The 21,949-nt window shown below is 33.1% G+C and overlaps 1 protein-coding gene across 1 annotated transcript in view; it reads right to left on the bottom strand.

Moving 5' to 3' along the window:
* Nucleotides 1-21,949, bottom strand: part of NCAM2 (neural cell adhesion molecule 2) — a 254,884-nt gene that overhangs the window by 55,497 nt on the left and 177,438 nt on the right. The window contains 2 exon segments of the mRNA XM_063079012.1: nucleotides 2,657-2,778; nucleotides 6,622-6,741. Coding sequence (XP_062935082.1) covers nucleotides 2,657-2,778; nucleotides 6,622-6,741 — 242 coding nt within the window.

Below are 21,949 nucleotides of genomic sequence, written 5' to 3'. Positions count from 1 at the left end.
GAAAAGATTTACTGTATTGCTGAAAAGAAGACAGATTCAGATGAAATAGCTTATTGCCATTTTTGTTCCTTTGGCTCTCTTCCCATTCTGAATATAGATGTGAATCCTAATTCTTAGGAAGACATAATCTACAATGTATGTAGGATAAAAGCCAACATGTTAAGGATAAAATAAAGTAAATAAAAATAATTTGGATTCCTGATTGTACTGTTGAGATGCTACCCTAACCCTGGATTATCTAACACATAAATTTGTTTAATGTGAGGAAAAAAAAAAAAAAAAAGATAAGTCTTCTTGGTTTAATACTGTTCAGTCATGTTTTCTGTTACCTGCAATGCAAAAGTACATTTTAACAAGTAAACAGTCTACATTGATTTAATGAGTAAAATCTATGCAAAAGTTATAGACCACTTTCTTGAAATAAGATATTGATAGGCTTTTGAGTACATTTGTAATGTTATTTCTTGAATTTGTATTAAATACTTGGGGCAGTTATGTTCTTATTCATTTCTAAACTTCACTTTTGGATAACTGGAAATAGAAATGCTACTGAAAAAGTCACAACATTCCTAAAATATACATGCTTTGGTAATAAAAGCCACTGATAAAAGAGATGAAGAAAAGATATAATAGGAAATAAATATTTGCTATCGCCAATTGAAATCAATAAATCAGGTTGAACTGAATATAGCATTTGTGTTATTTTCAAATATCAACTCTTTAGAAAGAACAAGTATAGTTTTTAGTTTTAAGTAAAAATTATACACATAAAAATATATGACATATTCTCACAACCAGTGATTGCATTTTAGTGTTCCTATGAGATTTTATTGGCATTCCTTCCAATTTGTTACTATCCACCTGCATTTCGTACCTTAATTTATTCTGGGCATAATTTTGAGCTACAATCTGCATGGAGGACCTGTTCTCCCAGGCCAATTCATGAATTGGGTTCAGGCTTATGTCCCTTACAGAGAGACCCTCTCCCTTCCATACAGTTTCCAGATGGGCAAATGAGAGTGGCCAACACTTCTGGCTTGAGTAGCATTGCACTGTTAGAGTCACAGAGACCAATGAACCTTTCAGAATTGTCTTAGGGTACAGGCATGAAACCTCCATAGCAAAGTATTCAAAAGACACAGACAGCTATTCGTTGTGGCCAGTGTGAACCTGGGACATAGAGGTGTCCTCTGAAGGGATAATTAATCTTAATTTTATTTATTTATTTATTTATTTACTTACTTACTTACTTACTTATTATTATTTATTTATTTATTTATTTATTTTTCAGATAAAGTTTATTTTATTTTTTATCTTTGTTTTGTTTAATTTTTGTTATTATCTATTTTTTCTTTTCACTTCTCCATATACATTGTAGTTGATTTTCATGTGCTTTTACCCGTTCCACTTCTCCCCTTCCTATCTCCCCTCCTCCACCCACTACATCATAGCTGTTCACTTGTCTTAACAATTTCAAGGAATTGTGATTGTTGTGTCTTCTACCCCCCTTGTTTGTTTGTATATTTATTTATTTATTTATTTTTAGCTCCCACAAATAAGTGAGAACATGTGGTATTTATTTAAAAGATTGAATAGATGTTTAAAATTAATTATTAAAGTATGCTACTTAAATTAAATTCTCTTTTTTATTACTCCCCAAAACTTAGATGTTTGAGTTTAGAAGTAGCAATAATGTATAAAATTGTGGATTTGTGCAAAAATATTAAACGTTTATCCTCTACCAAGGAATAATCATTTAAACATTATCTGCTAAAATATAATTAACTTGGATAGCATTACTGAATATTCAGTCAACATAAATATAAAATTCACATTGCATTATAGGGACAATCATAAACACCAGTAAATAAATCTTGCAAAATTTAATTTAAAATTGTGCTTCATTTTTAATATATTCTATAGTAGACACAAATACTCAATGGTATTTATGGAAAAGTTTTTAGGAGAAATTATTTTCAACACTTTGGCATCATTTTCAGCTGAAAAAGAGTGGAAGGAGGCAAAGTCCATGGAACTTTCTTCATCATTCTGCAACCAGTGGATGTCCTTCACTTCCTACATTTATCAAAAGTCTCTACGCAGCTCTAAGCTATCCAAAGAACATTACTGCCTAGTGCTAGTCAAACTTAAAGAAAATATTCCCTCTTCCTCAAGTTCAGTGTGGCTATTCTTTGTTAAATGTTGAGGATAAAGTAATCTGATTATTTGATTAAAGTAATTTATTTGGGGATGTGATTTGCTAATATTCCTACCTAAAGTAAGTATGATTGACCAAAGAGCTTACTCTGAGGTTACTAATATCAAGTGAAATGGGAGGTAAAAATATCCCTTTAAACTTGTCAGGAAAAGAGGGAAAATGTTATCTCATTTCTGAAACACTGACAAGTCCTATTTCACACTTAGAAATTACAAGATGAAAGCGATGAGATTATTTTGATGATCTATGCTTAGACTTCACCAAAAACGAAACAAACTTACTTCACAATTTATAATGATGAATCGGGAATGAAAAATTAGCATTTATCATTGCTGTTATTGAATATACTGTCACTCCCAATCTGTCTATGAACTCAGGGCAACCTTTAATGTAACTTGGAAACACCTGATACACAATGATACTAAGCAAGGTACTTACACTTCTGTATTTCACGATGTATTCCAAAATAGGGGCCCCTCCATCATCCTGTTTGGTGATGCTGAGTTTGAAGCTCTTCCCACTGCTCGGCTGTCCGTGTATGGATGGAGGACTTGGCTCACCTAGACATGCAATACAATATTTCTTCATTTGCACACATTTCAGATACCTAGAGAAACTGCATTTTAATAAAAAGAACACTGTCATGTAATCAAAATATATGATGTTATTCTGAATTTATCATTTGATATTTGCCCTTTATTGTAATATAACCTCTGATCCTCATTTTCCCTATACAAGAAGTAGCAACATTCATAAATCTAAAAGTTTCATGCCAAAATTTTGAAACCTCAGGACCAAATACATTATTTATACTGATGTTCAAATGCTTTGGAAACAGTACTACATTTTACAAATGTAAAACTTTATTTGTTTTGTTATTATTAGTTTGCAATCCTATTTTTTAGTTAATGCAAATTTATTTTGTACATATTTTATAAACATTTATTAATGTAAACTTATTAACACATCAACCTATAAGGATTACATACCTACAAGGAAAGATAATAGCTTGCAATTAATTATCTGATTTAATGAGCATTTTTTTTCCTAGAAACAATTTTGAATAGTTTGTAGTATCCAATTCTATAGACCTGTGTCTCAATATTTGATTTTCCTCTAGTTTCATGAATATACTTGCTTTTGATTCTGTTCTTCATATGGAGATGGCCTTATAACGAAGATGCTTATAATATTTTGAATAGAACAGGGATCAACTGAAGTGCAAGAATTTTTTGTTTTGTTTTTGTTTCCTCTAATTCTCTATGGATATTGTAAAAATAAGGATCTCACACAGAAACTTTAGTTTGCAATGTTCCAGAAAACTGTAATACCTAGTCTACTTGGAAATACTCCAAGGCAAACAAACTCAACACAATGGAGTGAAGAGGATCACATCCCTCTAACCTGGAGAACCTGGGGTTCTTCTCAGTAGGTTAATTTTATTTTTAATATGGTGTTTATAATGTTAAGCAAGTGAGTAGATTGTTTGAAAAAGGGCAGATCAACAAAGGAGTAAAACAATAAGGTATGTTGGCAGTCAAGTAGGCAATAATATAGCCCCACCCCATATGGTACAGCCATATAGAAATCATGAGTAGAAGAATTATACAGTGATTGTGCATTAAAGTTAATTAAGTTAGCATGCAGATATTATGACATGACATGATTTATATGTAACAAAATACATTTTGGATAAATAAATTAAAACCTTCATAAAAATCAGTAAAATAATTTCTTTAGAGTATTTAATAAGAGATTGTGAGAAAATCTAAATAAAGTATCAAAAGTGAATTTTATAGCTCAGGTGGTTTAGTATCTTTACTCGATTGGATTTAGAATTTAAATGGTGCATAATATAAATTCACTTAATAATGGTATTGTAATATATTATTTTTAATAACAGCATTTGAGATAATTATAAAGCAGAAACTATATTTTTATTAGCAAATGTTTTACATATACATCTAAAATATTCATGAGTATATTTAACCTTTACCATACACCAAATTTGTGATTTGATTACAATTGATACTTCTTTTGAAAAGAAAATCAGAACAAGTATAGATTCTATAAAAGAGAAATAGATTAAACTAATGGTTTCTATTTGTGATTACATTAAAAAGTACTAATACCAATAATAATCAATAATTCATAAAATATAATTATGATGTATTAAGTACTTTGCCTATATTATAACATTTGAACTTCAAAACAATTCTGAGAATACATATTTATTATTTCAAAAATCCAATGTCCCTACACTCAAAGTGCTCTCTATGTAGGGGAGAGGTTGGCAAATCAACAACAGTACACTAAGAGAATAAAAGTGTTTAAAAGAGAGAGAGAAAAAGGACGGAAAAAGTAAGAGACTGGCTGAAACACTTAGAGAGGTGTTTTATGAATAAATGAAGGAAGGTGTGCCTAAATGTAGGAGGAAAAAGTTGAAGGTGTTATTTATATTCTCATTGATGAAACCATGCCTTGATTGGGGGTGATTTGCAGTAACCCTGGGGATTATCAAAAGCAGAGGAATCAACACAAAATGCATGGTTTTGAGGGAAAGGAAACAATATCGCCAAACTATAATTCAACCTCTGATACAGAGAGCTGTGTGGCAGTTGGGCAAGGACGTGTGAGGACAGCAGGCAGGCGAAGGTGTGTCTGCATGGAAGGTGGGAAGGTAGAGTGCTGTGACTGAGAATTTTGAGCAGAAGGATAGGTCTCTATTTAAATTTTTAAAATGTCACTCAAGAGTCATTTGGAACACGGGTTAGGGAAAGACTAGACTGGAAGGAGGAGTCAAGATGTACTTGGAGTCAGCCTGGTGAAAAAATAATGAGAAACTGAAAAAGACACCAGCATTGTAAATTCAAATAAGATAACTTGCCTGACAAATTTTATGAGAACCAACAGAAAATTACTAGTCACAAATTAAGGTAAAATAATTTATTGTGGCTAATTTGACTGTCCTAACACGTATATAACAAGTGGGGTTATGCACAGATTTTATAACAGCATTAGTTCAGTCACACTCATTAAATTTTCTCACATTTTTTCAAAATTTATTCAACATAAAAGAAACATGTCTTTTTAAATTTAACCTTTAATTTTTTTTTCTTAATTGGCACGTGACAATTGTGTATATTTATGGGGTGCAATGTGATACTTGGATACATGTACTCAGTGTGCACTGATTATATCAGAGCAATCAGCATATTCATCACCTCAAATCTTTGTCATTTCCTTGTGTTGGGAACATTCAAAATCCTCTCAACTAGCTATTTGAAATTATACAATTAATTGTTAATCATAGTCTCCCTACAGTGTAATAGAACACTAGATCTTATTCTTCCTATCTAGCTGCAACTTTGTATGCATTGACCATTCTCTCCCCAACACCCTCCTCCATACTCTTTCCAGTCTCTAGTAGCCACTATTCTACTCTCTACTGAAAGATCAAATTTTTGAGCTTCCACATATGAGTGAGAACATGCACTATTTCTCTTTCTGTGCCTGGCTTTTTTCATTTAACATAATTTTCTCCAAGCTCAGCCATGTTGCTGCGAATGGCACAATTTTATTGTTTTTTATGGCCTAGTAGGATGCCACTGTGTATATATACCACATTTTCTTTATTCAGTCATCTGTCAACCAACATTTAGGTTGGTTTTAAATCTTGGCTATTGTAAATAGAGCTGCGATAAACATGGGAGTGAATATATTCCTTTGACATGATGCTTTCCATTCCTTCGGGTATACATTCAGTAGTGGAATTGCTGGATTGTATGGTAGTCCTACGTGTAGTTTTTTGAGAAACCTCCATAATGTTTTTCATAATGGCTGCACTAATTTTCTTTCCTACCAACAACTTCACATAAACTCAACTGATTTACAATACACCCCAAAAGTATATTTACCAGAACAAGTCTACAAATAATTATTCTTCTGTAGTCACTGTTGTAGTGAATTAGTTTAGTGTTTCCTTTTTTTCATACTTAGGTCCTACGTAGTTTGTGGGATGAAGGCAATAGTTATGCCTCATCAAAAAAATAAAATATTGGACATGTGACATAGATATTTTTCTGCTGTCTCACAGAATATAGTCTGAACACTTCAGTCCAATTATCCGACTATGAATAAGAAGGACACCTTCATGATGGGAACGATTTCCTGAAGGCAGTTTTTACTGTATGTATTCCAGTGAAACCTTTCTTTTTTGTCTTACTCCAACACAAAGTTATTTTTATAAATCTGTGATGCTGATGCCATCACCTTCAGAAACCACTTGACAAAGTCATAATTCACTTCCTCAAATTTTTGAAACATCTCTCTCCATTTTAAAATCCCATTAAGTTTGCAATAAAAGAGAATGGCAACAGAGAGAAAAACAGATGATTACTTACGAACTGGTAATGTTTGGAAGATTTCTATTTTACTGTAGTCTCCTTGCCCTTTTCCATTTACAGCTGCAACCCTGATTTCATAAGTTGTATTTGGTTCCAGGTTGCCCAAAACAACCATTGCTAGAAGAAAAAAATATATATATATACCTATGTTAAATGTACTTTGATAAGGAAAACAAATCAGCCTATTGCAATGCTGAGCAAATAATTTCACTGCAAAGCTTTCCATGAAATGCCTAGAAAAAAAATGAAAAATAGAAAGTCATATAAGAAGAAAACGATTTGTAAACAACACTCCTTTTCACCTCTGTTTTAGCTTTCCAAACCCATGCACTAACTTTCTAAGAAGAAAATTAACATTTCATTTGTGATACATTCACAAAGTAGAAAGTAAAATCATTTTAAAAATCTTTTTAATATCTGATAAGTAAGAATGATGTAAATAAAGCATCTTTCCTGTGTGTATTCCAAATATTTTGTCAACTCTAAATGGATTATTTTTATAGATTTTAATGGAAACATGAAATTCCATATATAGAGCGCTGGCCTCCAGTATAAAGTGTTTCAGTCATATTAAAGAAGTGTCAATAATTTGAAACTCTAGAAAAATTAGATCATTTATTCTATAATCTCAAATCTAATTAAATTATTTTTAATGCTAGCTTGAAGCATTCTCATCACTCATATTTTCTCTCTTAATTTCTTCTCAACTACATACCTTACCAGACCTGGATTCAACATGACACAAAGAAGAAAGAAAAATCTGAAAAGGTACAGGGAAGTAAAGATTACAGTGACATCTTCTGTTTCTTGTAAGCCCCTGTAATTTGACACATAATTTTGGATACAATTGCAGATTTCAAAATATTACATCTTCACAAATTCCTCTGTGGTAGCTAACAAAATTCCATAGCTGCCTCTATGCTTATTGTTTTTGCTAAACGAAGCCAAAATTTAATAGTGGAAAGGACAATGTCTTGACCACAATCCAAAGAAACTTATGCCTGTTTTTAGTCCATTTCTGTTGCTTACAACCTGGAAAATACCTGGAACTGGGTAATTTATAAGAAAATGAAATTTATTGCTTACAGTTTCAGGGGCTGGGAAGTCTAAAGTCCAGCGAACACATCTTCTGAAGGCCTTGGTGGTGACAGTAACACAGGGGTATTACATGGCAGAATGGTGGACAGAGATAGGGAGAGACTCTCACGTGCCTTCCTTTTAAAGCCCTCAGAACCATGCCAGTAAACTATGGCATGGTGCTTACAATTTAGTCACCTCTTGAAGGCTTCATCTTTCAATTACCATAATAGGATTTCCCACCTTCAACAGGTGCAGTGGGGATTAAGCTTCATTGGGATTGGGGGGAAACAATTCAACCCACTACAGTCTGGTTTACTCAATAACACCATGTCACATAATCAATTAATACTTAAAGATATAATCAATCATAAAATACAAAATTATATCATAGGTTATTAGGATCATATCTGCAGGGCTATTGGTTTTCATAAACCATAACACTGAAGACGATATACATCCAATAAAATTCCAGTGTAATATCTGATAATTAATTACACTATAATATAGATTCACTAGATGAAATTTTTTATTCTACAGTATAGATACTGAATGAATTTGTTTTTATACTCCCTTTTGTTCTATTCTTTTCCCCAATATTCTTTATCATGGCATTTGTTTAGCTTTTTGTATTATAATTATTTATACTTATTGAATTATTTATTAAACTCTAGAAAAGAAAAACCTAAGTTTCTGAATGCACTGTAGACATGTTTTCTTTGTATAAAATGCAGAATTAAAAATATGTATATTACTTAATACCAGATAAATATTAATAGCAAAAATACATAGTCTGGCTATCAACCAGATTTTATTTAATCCCTTACAGTTGTTCTAAAATTAGAAGGGATACATTTCATACCAGCAAAATTTACATTTGTATTTCTCAATTTCTTTACCTTATCAGAAAACCACACCTGGGTTTGAAAGTGCACAGTCTTTTTAAAACCTTAATTTATAATACATAAGGTCAGATTTAAAGGAAGCCAATTGGGAAAAGAATGATTGGTGTAGAAATTCAACTGGATAAATGGGAAACCTAAGGCTTGAATTCAACACTTTCCAACAGGCTCACAACCTGTAAGCTTTTTCAGTAAACCCCAACTCAGCTGGTGACCTAGAGGCAATGAATATGTATTATCAATTCCAGGAAATGTACATAGTTACAATGGAGAGAAAGAGTGTACAGATGGAACTGGTTATGCAGCTTATGGAAAGGCAGGAGAGAATCTAACCAGGAGTTAGGTAGTTAAAATTCCGAGAAGATGGGATTCTACTGTCCTTTAGAGAGAAAGCTTCTGTTCAAAGTCAGCATAAGAAGGAATTCAAGAGTTAAAAATTTATCATATTTCATCAATTTAATCAGTTAATAAATAACAAAAAATTAAAACCAAATCAAAGTAGGCCTACTGTTCCGCAGAGATTAAAGCTTTATAAAAGTGTGTTTATTCTTCAACGTATATAACAAAAACGGCTATGCCTCTGGACAGTCAATATGATGTCACAGAGAAGTCAGTGTTCAATTGTGCTCTTCTTTACCCTAATGGAACATGACTTGCTGTTGCATATGGGGACATATAAGAGACTTACGCAGGAACTGGTCTAATTGCAATAAACTTTGAAATAAGGCACTGCAGTTATGCATGCTTTAGATTCATGAAAGAAGGCTCATGCCAAGTCTTATGGTTAAGTTGGTCTCTCAGCTTCTAAATAAAGACTCATATTAAATGTCATAGAAACAAAAGTGTAAAAGTGAATTGATGAAAGATATAGATAAAAGGATCTGTGATCTGTGAAATAATTTACATCATGCTTCAGTTACCTAGGCAAATGAAGATATTTTCTGCAGGCTGTGAGATAATGCAAAATACTGGATAATCCAAACCTTATGCATCATTGATTATATATCTAACAGCCAAATACTCCATGCTACTGGCAGAAATAGTCTTCGTGGTATTTACTTATATATAGTAATCAATATTTACATGCATAATCTATATAAGGTGTATACTACATAAGAATATATGAGAGATTACCATAGACTCCTATTTCTGAAGACAAATTTTGTATGTGATATGCCTGTCCTTATTTCTGTGACCTACTTGTAAAAATGCAGCTGAAACCACCATTTAAAGTGCATGTGGTAGATTGTAATTTGGCTGTGTTGGTGAGGGAAACTGGCAATGTTTATGTTCAATTGTTTGTCTTAATACAACTCAACAAGAAAAGCGACATAATTTAAAGCACACGATTTTAATTGCAAATAAAATTCCTCATAAATCAGAAGTGAGAAAATTATATTCAAGATATGGTCTCTTCATCATTCTAGGTTAAAAATGAATAACAACAGAGCTATCAAAGTACCAGAGAATGTCTAATAAGAGAAAAATTGAGGTTATTACTTAGATTAAACAATAAAAACAACTCCCCTTTCCCCTCCACATCACCACATTTTACTTGAATTATCTGAGTATTTCAGACAAAAACTCTTTCTGGTTTGGATTGTCAGGAGTCAATATGTGAGATTCCACAGGGGCTGTGAGGAGCTTTGAGTGTCCCACTGCCTCTGCTAAGGGGAAACCTATTTCTTCAGTTACACTATAATCAGTTCAGAATCTATTTTCCCCACATTTCCTCACGTTTTTCTGTTCTCAGTGTCATGGCTCTCCCACATGCATACTGAGTTTTGCTTCAGAGCACTTCACAGAGGAAAGGAACAAAGAGGGTACAACAATGGCTAAACTGTTACAACACTGGGTTAATACTCAAAGTTAAAGCAGACGAGGGGAGGCTTTATAGATGACCTTCAAAATTACAGGAGAGAGGCATGAAAGTGAAACCTATTGATGTAAGTTTTACAAAGTTTATACACAAGAAAGTCAGTTTGTTTCTGAGTTCTCACTATAAAGGTTTTGGTATAATAACCCTTATTATGAGGCTTATTAACATTGTGTGAACAGAAAGATTATTGTGTGAAATGAAAAGAACTTCATAAATTGGGACAAAATTAAAGAGAGGGCAAGGAAAAGATTCAGGGGAGGTAAAGCCTGGATCTATAATTTGACTTGCCTTTTTTAAATGAGAAGATATATACATTAAATCATCCATAATCTACTTGCATATTACTAAACATAGGGTTTTTGAACACCCAAGGTGGGGACTAAAAGCAAACTACCACTTGAGAAATGAAAAGCTGTGCACTCTATAATACAGCTGTATCTCAAATTATGAAGTTAGTTAATGGAAGACTTTTTTTCTCTAAATGTGCCCTACAATAGAACAATAGAACCACAAACTGAGGTGTGGGATGGGTTCTCTCCCTATAATTTATTAGAAATTCAAACTCAAAACGTAGGTGAAAGTAGATCTAGATTACAAACTAGTAAAAGTTCTCTACAGACAAATAGCATAAATTAAGGTATTTTATAGCTCTATTCAGCCAGCATGACTTAGAAATCATAATGTGATTCTTCTGAAAACTATGAACAATCTTTTTTTTTTTGACATGGCAACAGGAATAGGTTTTGTAAAGAATCTGGTTTCCCTAACTAATTTAATATTTCTAATTGATTTAAGTATAATTGAGTTTCATGAATAACCATTTATAACTGGCTATGAATGCAAAAAGTGCATAAAAACATTGAGATGCATTAAAAGAATGACATTTAAACTGGCAAATGACTGGAAAACATAAACTTTGTTTACATTGTTTTTGCAAGTGTGGAAATAATAATACTAGAGAGAAAATTTTGAAATTTTCTCCTTTTATAAGGGAATCAGACTTTATTAAAGGGAAATAGACAAAATTATTTTTTGTTTGTTCTGATATGTATTATAAATCCCTTCCCTTTGGATGTCTAGAGAAGTAGAGGCTACAGAATATTTACAAACTTTGGAGCAAAAGAAATTACATATGTGGTAACTAATTTAGGCTGAACGAAATTCTAAGGTGAGATTAAATTTACCCATGCTCTCTTCCCTTTCTCAAACCCCAGTTCTCTCCATGGGGTTTTCCTGCTATTCAATGTAAGCAAGATAAGGTCTCCCTCAATTTAGAATTGCTGTATTGTCTGCCTGAAATGTAACTGTTCATGTTGTCAAGAATTAGGAAACAATTCAGATAACTAAGAGAAATCATAAAGCTTAGCTAGGGTAGAACTGATCATTCATAATTACACATGCTGTTAATTTCCTCAGATAGATCTGAAAATACACTGAAGTTTCTGAAGTTTTCCACTGTAGGGAAAGTGAGTATAAATGGTCTGCGTCCCTTGAGGGGCTAGGAATCTTGCCGAGTGTTTTATGTAAATATGCACTTGTGCCCTGGTGTTCCTCAGTTATTGTCTAACATAATTGCCTATGTGCATGCAGGTGTCCTGGGATATCAGACTGAAGTATAAAGAAGAAGTGGCTCTGACCAACAATGCCCTCTACCCCTGGGATGCCCCGGGAGGGCCACAGGGAAGCTGTAACTGCTGCTGCAAGTTGTTGCAGCCAGGAGCCCTGGGATGCCCCAAGAGGTAACCACTGCTGCTGCTGCCTCTGCTACTGCTGAGAACTGAGCTCCTGTCATCTGCTAATGGTTCCTGGGATCTTTCCCAATTACCTAATGTGGACCCATGTGTAAAGGGTTTGGTGACCCAGCAAGGCATGTTAGGGGTCTGGTGACCCAGCCTATCAAGTAAGAGGTCTGTGACTGAGTTGTGTACAAGTCTGAATGGTCTGTGGACCGTAACCCCTAGCTGTGACAGTACAAATGGAAAACTTAGTGTAACTAAAACATTTTGGCATTAGTTATGAATTGCCTAGTCTCACATCCACCTAAGACAGCCTTTATTATGTAAACAATTGAAACAAGCCAACAAAGGTTTTGTTGTTGTTGTTATTGTTTTTGAGAGAATTCTCTGACTTGCTTCTGTAATAATAAAAGTATATTTTTATTGTTTCTATTCACAATATAGAACTTTTTAATACTTTGACTCTAGCTGCACACATGAAAATGACCTCAGGGAAAATTCCATTATTAATAAAATGTGTCTTTAAGTTTTCTTAAATTTATATTGTGTTTCAAGTTTCCCTTAGCTGCATAAGAATATGACCTCACCATTTAAAAAATGATATACATTTTATGAATCATAATATATATAACTTATATGAATATATTCTTTGACATAATTAACCTTTATGGATAAATTCTTTGTAATAAATAATTTATATGGATATATATTTTGATGAACAGTACAAAAAAATTAATCTAATCATCATGTGTTGTCTGGGGCTTTATCAAAACAATATGTTGATGACACCATTTTATGATGACTATTTTAAGAGCACTTCTGAATTTTTATTACCTCTTTACTGCACTGCTTTTTATGTTCTATTCCATTATGAATTTGTCATTCATAAAAATAAACAATTTAACAATAGAATTTTAACTTACATAAGATTTTATATAGGAAGTACATGTTATCCCTTGAAATCAGATGGCTTTTCATGGAAATATAAAAGTTTTTCTCATATAAAAAACCTTGATTTAAAAGATGTTTCATCAAGCAAAATGTGTCCAATGAAAAAATCATATTTTTTTCATTTCAAATATAAAATTTCCTGATTTATATAAAATTATTCATCCAAGAAGAATTCAACTGATACATTTTTTTTTTCAGGACCCACTCAGTATGTAAAATACATATGTAAACTTAAAAATCATTTCCTCTTATAGTCTAAAATAACAGATTTTTATAAAGTACTCATGAAATATCTTGATGATTGAAAATAACCAGAAAATAACTTTTCATTCACAAAATTGCTAATTCTCCAATATGTCCATACTACAAAAGCCTTTTCTGCTACAAGCTTTTTTTTTTTTTTTTTTTTTTTTGACAGATGGGTGGGGATAAGTTTAGCTTTTGTAATTAAATGCTCCCTCTCTCCTCTATGCGTATAGAAACTCTAAACCTCATTTTGGCTATTTAACCTCTTAATAACCTCTATACATGATTTTTCTCAATTATTGATCATGCCCCCATTATGGTATTTGGCTCTTTTATTGTGAGAAGCTTTTTATGATAAGGATTTTGTGGGAAGTACACATATCATTCTTATGTCATAAATATTGTCTCCAGCCCTCATATAGCCTACACATTTTAAATGTAAGGTAATAATTCAATAAAGAGTCTTAAATTTGCATTTTAAAAATTATGCCAAACAAAACACCACTTTTAAAGAAATTAACCCAAAGTGGACACTTGCTAAATCTATATTTGTTACTTCATTACTTATTCACTCTACTCTTTTGTTGTTGCCGAACATTTAAAGCACATTTTATTTCTTCAAGTAAATCTTTTGTTTAGAGGAAAAATCTGCCATTTAAATTCCATAGGATGGCATGTCATGTAGTCTAACACATTTTGGTTAAATTCTTCATTTCATAAATAAGTAAATGGAGGCTCAGTAAAATGAGCTTGGATTTGAACACAGTTCTGTCTTAAATTATAGCTTTGCATGGCCCAGAATTTTATACTAACCTATAAAACTAGAGCACAGAAAACTCTCTGTAAAAACAGAATCTAAAACATTTTTCGTGAACCTGAAAATAAGGAAAACTTATTCTCTCTTCCCAAAGAAACTAATTGCATACAAAAATAAAAGAGATAAACTAACAAAAATTATAATACTGTATATTGTTTTTTCCATCAACTTTATCAAGGGATAATTGACAAATAAAATTGTATATGTTTCCGATGTTTAATTTGATGATTTGATAGATGCACATACACTGTGCAAAATATTCACCACAATCAAGCTAATTAACATATCTATTACCTCACATAATTACCATTTTCTTTGTGTCTGTGCACACTTAAAATCTACCCTTTTAGCTTATTTCAAGTACAGAATACTATACTGTTAACTAACTATAGTCACTTTGCTGTACATTAGATCTCCAGAACTTACTGATCTTTCATAACTGAAACTTTGTATCCCTTGACAAACATTTCCTCATTTTCCCCACTCCCAAACCCTGGTAACCAGTATTATACTCGATGCTTGTATGACCGTGACTATTTTACATTCCACATATAAGTGAGACCATGTAGTATCTGTCTTTCTGTGTATGGCTTATTTTACTTAGCATGATGTACTCCAGGTTCATCCATGGTATCACAATAGGCAAGAATTCTTCTTTTTTCTTCAGCTGAATAATATTCCATTGTGTATATATGTATGTGTGTATACATATAAATACACACACACATACATATGCATATAAATACATAAACATGCATATACATATATCACAATTTTTTTATCCATTCATTCATCAACAGACATTCAGGTTGTTTCCATATTTTGGTTATGGTGAATACTGCTCCAAAGAACAAGGGAGTGCACATTTCTTTTTGAGATCCTGACCTCATTTTCTGTGAATATATACCCAGAAGTGGAATTTCTTGATCATAAGGTAGTTCTACTTTTAATATTTTGAAGAATCTCTATACCGTTTTTCATAAAAAAAAAAAAAAATAGTGTATAAGTGTTCCCTTTTCCCCACATCAGTCAACACTTAACTTTTGTTTTTTTGAAAATAGCTATCTTAATAGGTGTGAGGTGATATCTCTTTGTGGTTTTGAGTTGCTTTTCTCTGATTAGTCATATTGAGCACCTTCTCATATACCTGTTGGCTATTTGCACATCACCTTTTGAGAACTACCTATTCAAGTTCTTTGCCCATTTCTAATTCTGTTACCTGCTTTTTGTTATTGAGTTGTATAAATTTATTACATATTTTGAATATTAATCTCTTACAGATAAGTGGTTTGCAAATATTTTCTCCCATTCTGTAGTTTGCTTTTTCACTCTGTTGATTGTTTTCTTTAGTGTGCAGAAGCTTTTTTGTTTGATGCAATTCCACTTGTCTCTTTTTGCTTTTGTTGCCTGCTGTGGATTTTTTTGTTGTTGTTGTTTTGTTTGTTTTTTTGCTGTTACATACAAAAAATAATTTCCCAGACCAACGTCAAGAAGCTTTATTCCCCTGTATTTCTATCTTAGTCTGTTTGAACTTCTTCTATAACAGAATGCCATAGAATGGATGGCTTATAAACAATATAAATTTATTCCTCAAGATCTGGAGGCTGGGAAGGCCAAGATCAAGGCTCAGCAGATGGGTATCTGGTTGTTCACAGATGTCTTCTCACTTTATCTTCACATTGCAGAAGGAGCAAAGCAGCACTCTAAGGTCTCTCTAATACGGGCACCAATCCCACTCATGTGCACTCCACCCACGCTCATGACCTAATCACCTCCCAAAGCCCTTACTTCCAAATATAGTTGATCCTTGAACAACATGGGTTAGAACAGTGCAGGTACACTTATATACGATTTTTTTTCCCATCAACCACGGACTGAAAATAGTTTTCTTAGATACAGAACCCACATATTTGGAAGGCCAACTTTTCATATACATGGGTTCTATGGAGTCAACTAGGGCACTTGAGTGTACACAGATTTTGGTATACATGAGGGATCCTGGGAGCAATCCACTGCCTGTATCAAGGGACAGCCATACTATCACATTAGGGATTAGGTTTCAACACAAGAATTTGGGGAAACAAACATTCAGTCTATATTATTCTGCCACTAGCCCCCAAAGTTCATGTCCTTCTTGTATGAAGAATACATTCATCCCACCCCAACTACCCTAAAAGTCTTCTCAGCACTCATTAAAAAGTCTAAAGTCTCTTCTAAATATTATCTAAATTACCGGCCAGACAAAACAATAAATAACCATTATCTAAATTAAATATGAGTGAGACTCAAGGTATAACTTCAAATGAGGCAAATTGCCCTCTAGCTTTGAACCTGTGAACCCAAACAAGTTATACACTTCCATAATACACTGGTGGCTTAGGCATTCTCAGGGTAGACATTCTCATTCCACAAGGGACAAATAGAAAAGTAGAAAGAAATGACAGGCTCTGAGTAAATTCAAAACTCAAATTTCATCACACCTTAAAGAGTTAAACCTTGAGAATAATCCTCTTTGGCTAAATTCTCTGCTCTTCAAGCCCACTTGGGGTAAGGTCCTGTCTTCTGAACCCAGTGTTTTGGTGGTCCTGACCCTGAAGCTTTGCCAGGTAGGTTTGGACCAAGGTTCCAGGAGGCTCTGCTCCTATGACTTTAAGCAGTCCCCTTCCTAAAGTGCTTCCTGTGCTTGAATTCCCATTCTTGCAGCAGTTCTTTACCTGGACCCAGCAGCTCTCCAGGACTGGGGAACTGAGCCCACATCTCAGCCAGGAGACTAGTCCTCTGAAATCCAGGTGGACTCAGCCATACCACTGAAGCCTATGCACCTTGTTTGCTGGTGGAAATGGTGCACAGGAACACCACCAAAGTTTGCTGCATGTGCCCTCATGAGGCGTGATCATCATGGCCTGTAGCACACCAAGTCTCACTGGAGCCATACTTGGGGCATCAAGGATCATGATGCCTGAGTATTTTAAGTAGAGCCCATGATATGATGTGGAACCAGGATGTCCTTTGGGCACACTTAACCCTTCTTTGAAATCTCTCTGACCCTAGACCCTTGAATCTTGGGCCTGTGATGGGAGTGACAGCTCTAACAATCTTCAAGTCAACTTTGTGATCATTCCTTCATTGTTTTGAAAAATAGCTCTTGGTTTCTACTGAAGTGGCTGACCCATACCAATCTTCTTATCAAATGCTTTTTTGGTCACACCCCTAATGTTCACTCCCAAACAAAACAGTCTTTCTCATTTTTTACTAATTGGATAGATCGAGGTCTTCAAATCTGTGAGTTCTGCATTCCTTTTGATTAATAATTCTGTCTTAACATCATTTTTCTGTCTTGTACTTAGGTATAAGCAGTCAGGAAAAACCAGGCCCCTCCTTCAACACTTTGCTTAGAAATGTCCTGAACTGTCTAGTTTCATCATTCAAAGTTCTACCTTATATAAAACACTGGGACACAAACACAGTTCAACTAAATTCTTTGACATTTTATAATGAAAACTGCCTTTCTTCCATTGTCCAATATCATATTTTTTATTTCCATCTGAGACTTCATCAGAATGGCTTTTCCCACCCATATTTCTATCAGCATTCTGTTCAGAATGACTTGGGTATTCTCGAAGAAGCCTGAGACTTTCTCTATAGCTCTCCTGTTTTCTTTCTGGGTCCTCACAAGAATTTTCTTCAATGATCTATTCACGGGAATCTGTGATTTTTCTAGCACATACCTCAAAACTCTTCAAGCTACTTACTACCTAGTTTTAAAGCCTCTTCCACATTTTCAGGTATTTATTAGAACAAAACCCACACTTTTCAGTACCAATTCCTGTTTTAGTCCATTTCGGCTGCAATGACATAATATCATAAACTGGGTAGCTTATAAACAACAGAAATTTAAATCTCACAGTTCTTTTTTTTTTTTTTTTTTGTCTTTTTCGTGACCGGCACTCAGCCAGTGAGTGCACCGGCCATTCCTATATAGGATCCGAACCCGCGGTGGGAGTGTCGCTGCGCTCCCAGCGCTGCACTCTCCCGAGTGCGCCACGGCTCGGCCCCTAAATCTCACAGTTCTAAAGGCTGAGGAGTCAAAGATCAAGGTGCCAGTAGATGTGCTGTTTGGTGTGGGCCCATTTTCTGGTTCACAGATATCTTCTCCCTTTGTCTTCACATGACTGAAGGGGCAAGGCAGCTCTCTGGGGTCTCTTCTATAAGGACACCAATTCCACTAATTAGTGCTCCACTCTCATGACCTAATCAAATCCCAAAGGATTTACCTCCAAATACCATCACATTAAGGATTAGGTTTCAAAATATAAATTTGGAGGGACACAAACATTCAGTCTGCGGCAGTTTTCTACTATTTTTATAGGTTCAGGTCTTACCTTTAAGTCTTTAATTAATTTTGAGTTGATTTTTGTATATAGTGTCAGATCCTTTTAAAATTTAGTTGAAAATATTATAAGACACAGTGTCTTTCTCCGGATATTTCACTTAATTATGTTCCTGAGTTTTCATTAAAATAAACAATGTAAATCCATGTTGATAATCTTATGATTCCCAGCACTCTAAAATGGATACAATTCACTAATTTTCCCTATAGCTCACAGGAACACATCATAATCATAATAAAAATGCAACGATGAGAGATTCAGAACAAAGTCCTAGAAGACTATCTGATTAATAAGAGTTTTGATTTTTAGGCCTCTTGTAGATAAGAGGCACTTAGCCATTTCTGCCTATTGTACTCTCTGGCCTATATATGTGTGTGTGTGTGTGTGTGTGTGTGTGTGTGTGTGTGTGTGTGTGTGTGTGTGTGTGTGTGTGTATTTTTTTTTAAGTATTAAATCAATCAGTTTACTCCATATATTCCATTCAAGATTCCCAATACTGAGGAATAAACTTTTATTGCTCTATCGTTTACATTCTCTACTATAGCACATATCAGACTACACAGAGAGCTCAGAGATATGTTTAGAATGTAAGCAAGATACAAAATCAGTGAAACAAGTGCAATGTTGGACAAGTTTTGTTTGTTTGTTGGATTCTTAGTCTTTTTTTAAAAATTTTTTTGCTATATTTTCCAGGAAGTTGTAAGGTTATTTCTTTGGAAAACTCAATTTTTAAAATTCTTCTTTGATAGGCCATTTTTTTCTATAGTTCATCCAGAGATCTCTATTAATTCTAGTAAATTCCTTGTTGTTTTTAAATAACATTCAGGACATAAAATCATACTATTATCTCTAGACATTTGGGAACATATATGAGTATGTTCTTTTTTGTCCCTTGTTGCTTGATACTAGTTTCCTTAATTTTCCATCTAATCCTTAATTTTCCATCTAACTTTAACTGTTTCAAATGAATTGACATGGATGCTTCCCAAGATTTTCACATCCTTATAAAAACTGTGATAAAATTAATTTTTAAATAATAATTCAAGCCTTTTATGAAAATATTACATTTCTAAACTGTTATTTTAAAAGATTACAAATTATTTTCACATATAGTACATTATGATATGTTTTTTTTGTAAAATTTATATTATAAAAACAGTAATTCTATAGCTAAACATCTGTGTTCATAATTCATTTTCTTATAAGCACTTCATACAAACAGAAGATGCTCACCTGAATAATTCCACTGTAAATCCTCCTAAATTAAAAGAATAGTAATAACCTGAACCTTGAAGTTTAAAGCTCAAAGAATTAATGTCTATAAATTAAAGTTTCAATAAATACAAAGAATTTCAGATGAAAAATGTGAAATTAATGAAATGATCCTATTCCAATAACGTTTGGTTTGGAATACTCCAGCTAATAGAGTCATCTAATAGGAAGAATAAAATAATTTTTTTTAAGGTGAATATGTTCCCTTTAAAAAGACATTGATTGAAAGGAAGATTATGTTGGGATTTGGAGAAGAAATCATGTGATCTAATTTGTTGTAAGAATTTACAATGTAAATATATTCAAAAATGTAAAATTTATAGTTGTAAAACAGTTATAATTTTCCCTTCCCTTTTGAAATTCATTTGTGTTTAATAAAACTTAATAAAATGCAAAGAAGAATAAATTACTAATTCTAATTGCTGTCCTCAGGCAAATTTGTGACAATTTCCACATGTATCTAGGGGAAAATGTATATTAATCCTATGAAAATGCAAATAATGATACTAACCACCTGCTTAATTGCAAAGGCATGTGCACACTGTTTCTATTACATAATTCTTTTTCTATTTATTAAGAAATGTGAATACATAATATCTGCTACACTCTATAGAGCAGGTGTTTTCTCCTTAAAGCCTTGATGTTTTTAAAGCTGCTAGCATTTAGGTGATTGAATAGGCTAACATTTATATTAAGCCAGGTTCATTTGTATACCAAAATATCTGAGGCTATCTTAAATATGTTTTTAAACCTAGAATCACAAAGTTTAGCTTTAGTGAAATTGCCATCTTTTGAAATAGCAACAAATTCAGGGAAGTTTTAAAAAAATAAATTTAAAATATAATATATATGAATATTCTTTTGAACATGGTCATATATGTGCTACATGACAGGTATTCACATTTATTAGCTGCACCCATACAAAAGGTGGAAATGGTAACACCATGAAGAACTAAATCATATCTCAAACCCACCATAAGGAATAATAAAAGGTAATGGAGAATATAGCTGATAAAATGTGAGATTCAAAAATATTGATAGGATTTATCTAATACAGTCCAATTGTAAGAAAATCAGAGAAAATAAAATCCCAATGTACCCACACATACACATTACACATACACAATTTAACATAAAACATTAGGGAAGAATTATTTTTGTCATGTATTCTCATTTCTTTGAACAGTGATTGTCACATTGCAGGCATTAGTTGCTTGATGCCTAAAAAATTTAATGTCACTACAATTTTGTGATTAACATAGAAAAAGTAATATTCCTCTGTGTGTGTGTGTGTGTGTGTGTGTGTGTGTGTGTGTGTGTGTGTGTGTGTATTTAGAAACAGGTAAGTGGCCATATTTCTGCAAAGTCAGGTCAATAAATTTCTACAATGTGTTGGTAGGGATCGAAGGCATGGTAAATTATTACTTATTTTCATCATGTCATTTAAAAATTCAAAAAGAACAACCACAGATTGCTGAATTATTGACATTGTAGACCTCTATATTTCCAGAATCAAAACATTCTAACAAATAAATAACCAACAAAACCCCAATTATAAACATTACTTTATATTCTAAAGACTAATTTAAGAATATGTAGAGTGGTAAAACAAATTTCAATATTTTGAGAACTAGTAAAAATGAAAATTTCCAAATTGCACTGAAGCATTCATTTAGTCTAGAAAAATAAATAAAATGTATATAAAATGATACAAGACATTGTGTTCTTCATATTTACCAAATACATCACAGAAGGAAAGTGCTTTTACTTTTATAACAGCAGAATTTTCCTTCATGTGATAAAGGAAAATTTGAGAAAATTCTTCCCTAGTCACAAGAACCCCTTTTAGTAATAACAATACTTGAAGTAACCTGATCTATACTGCTTAAAAGGATTACTTATGAGACTCTCAATAGCTTTTCATGCCATTAAGAATAAAATGCAAAGTCCTTTCCATGTTCTACAAAGCCCCATTGGATTTGGACCTTGGCTATTTTTGTTTTCATTTAATTCTACTCTCTTATCATGACATTCCAGCCAGCATAACCTTCTTA

This window comes from Cynocephalus volans, chromosome 1 (genome assembly GCF_027409185.1).
Source record: "Cynocephalus volans isolate mCynVol1 chromosome 1, mCynVol1.pri, whole genome shotgun sequence".
Lineage (NCBI taxonomy): Eukaryota > Metazoa > Chordata > Mammalia > Dermoptera > Cynocephalidae > Cynocephalus > Cynocephalus volans.
The sequence above is the reverse complement of the archived record's forward strand: the minus strand, read 5'-3'. Positions and strand labels throughout refer to the sequence as shown.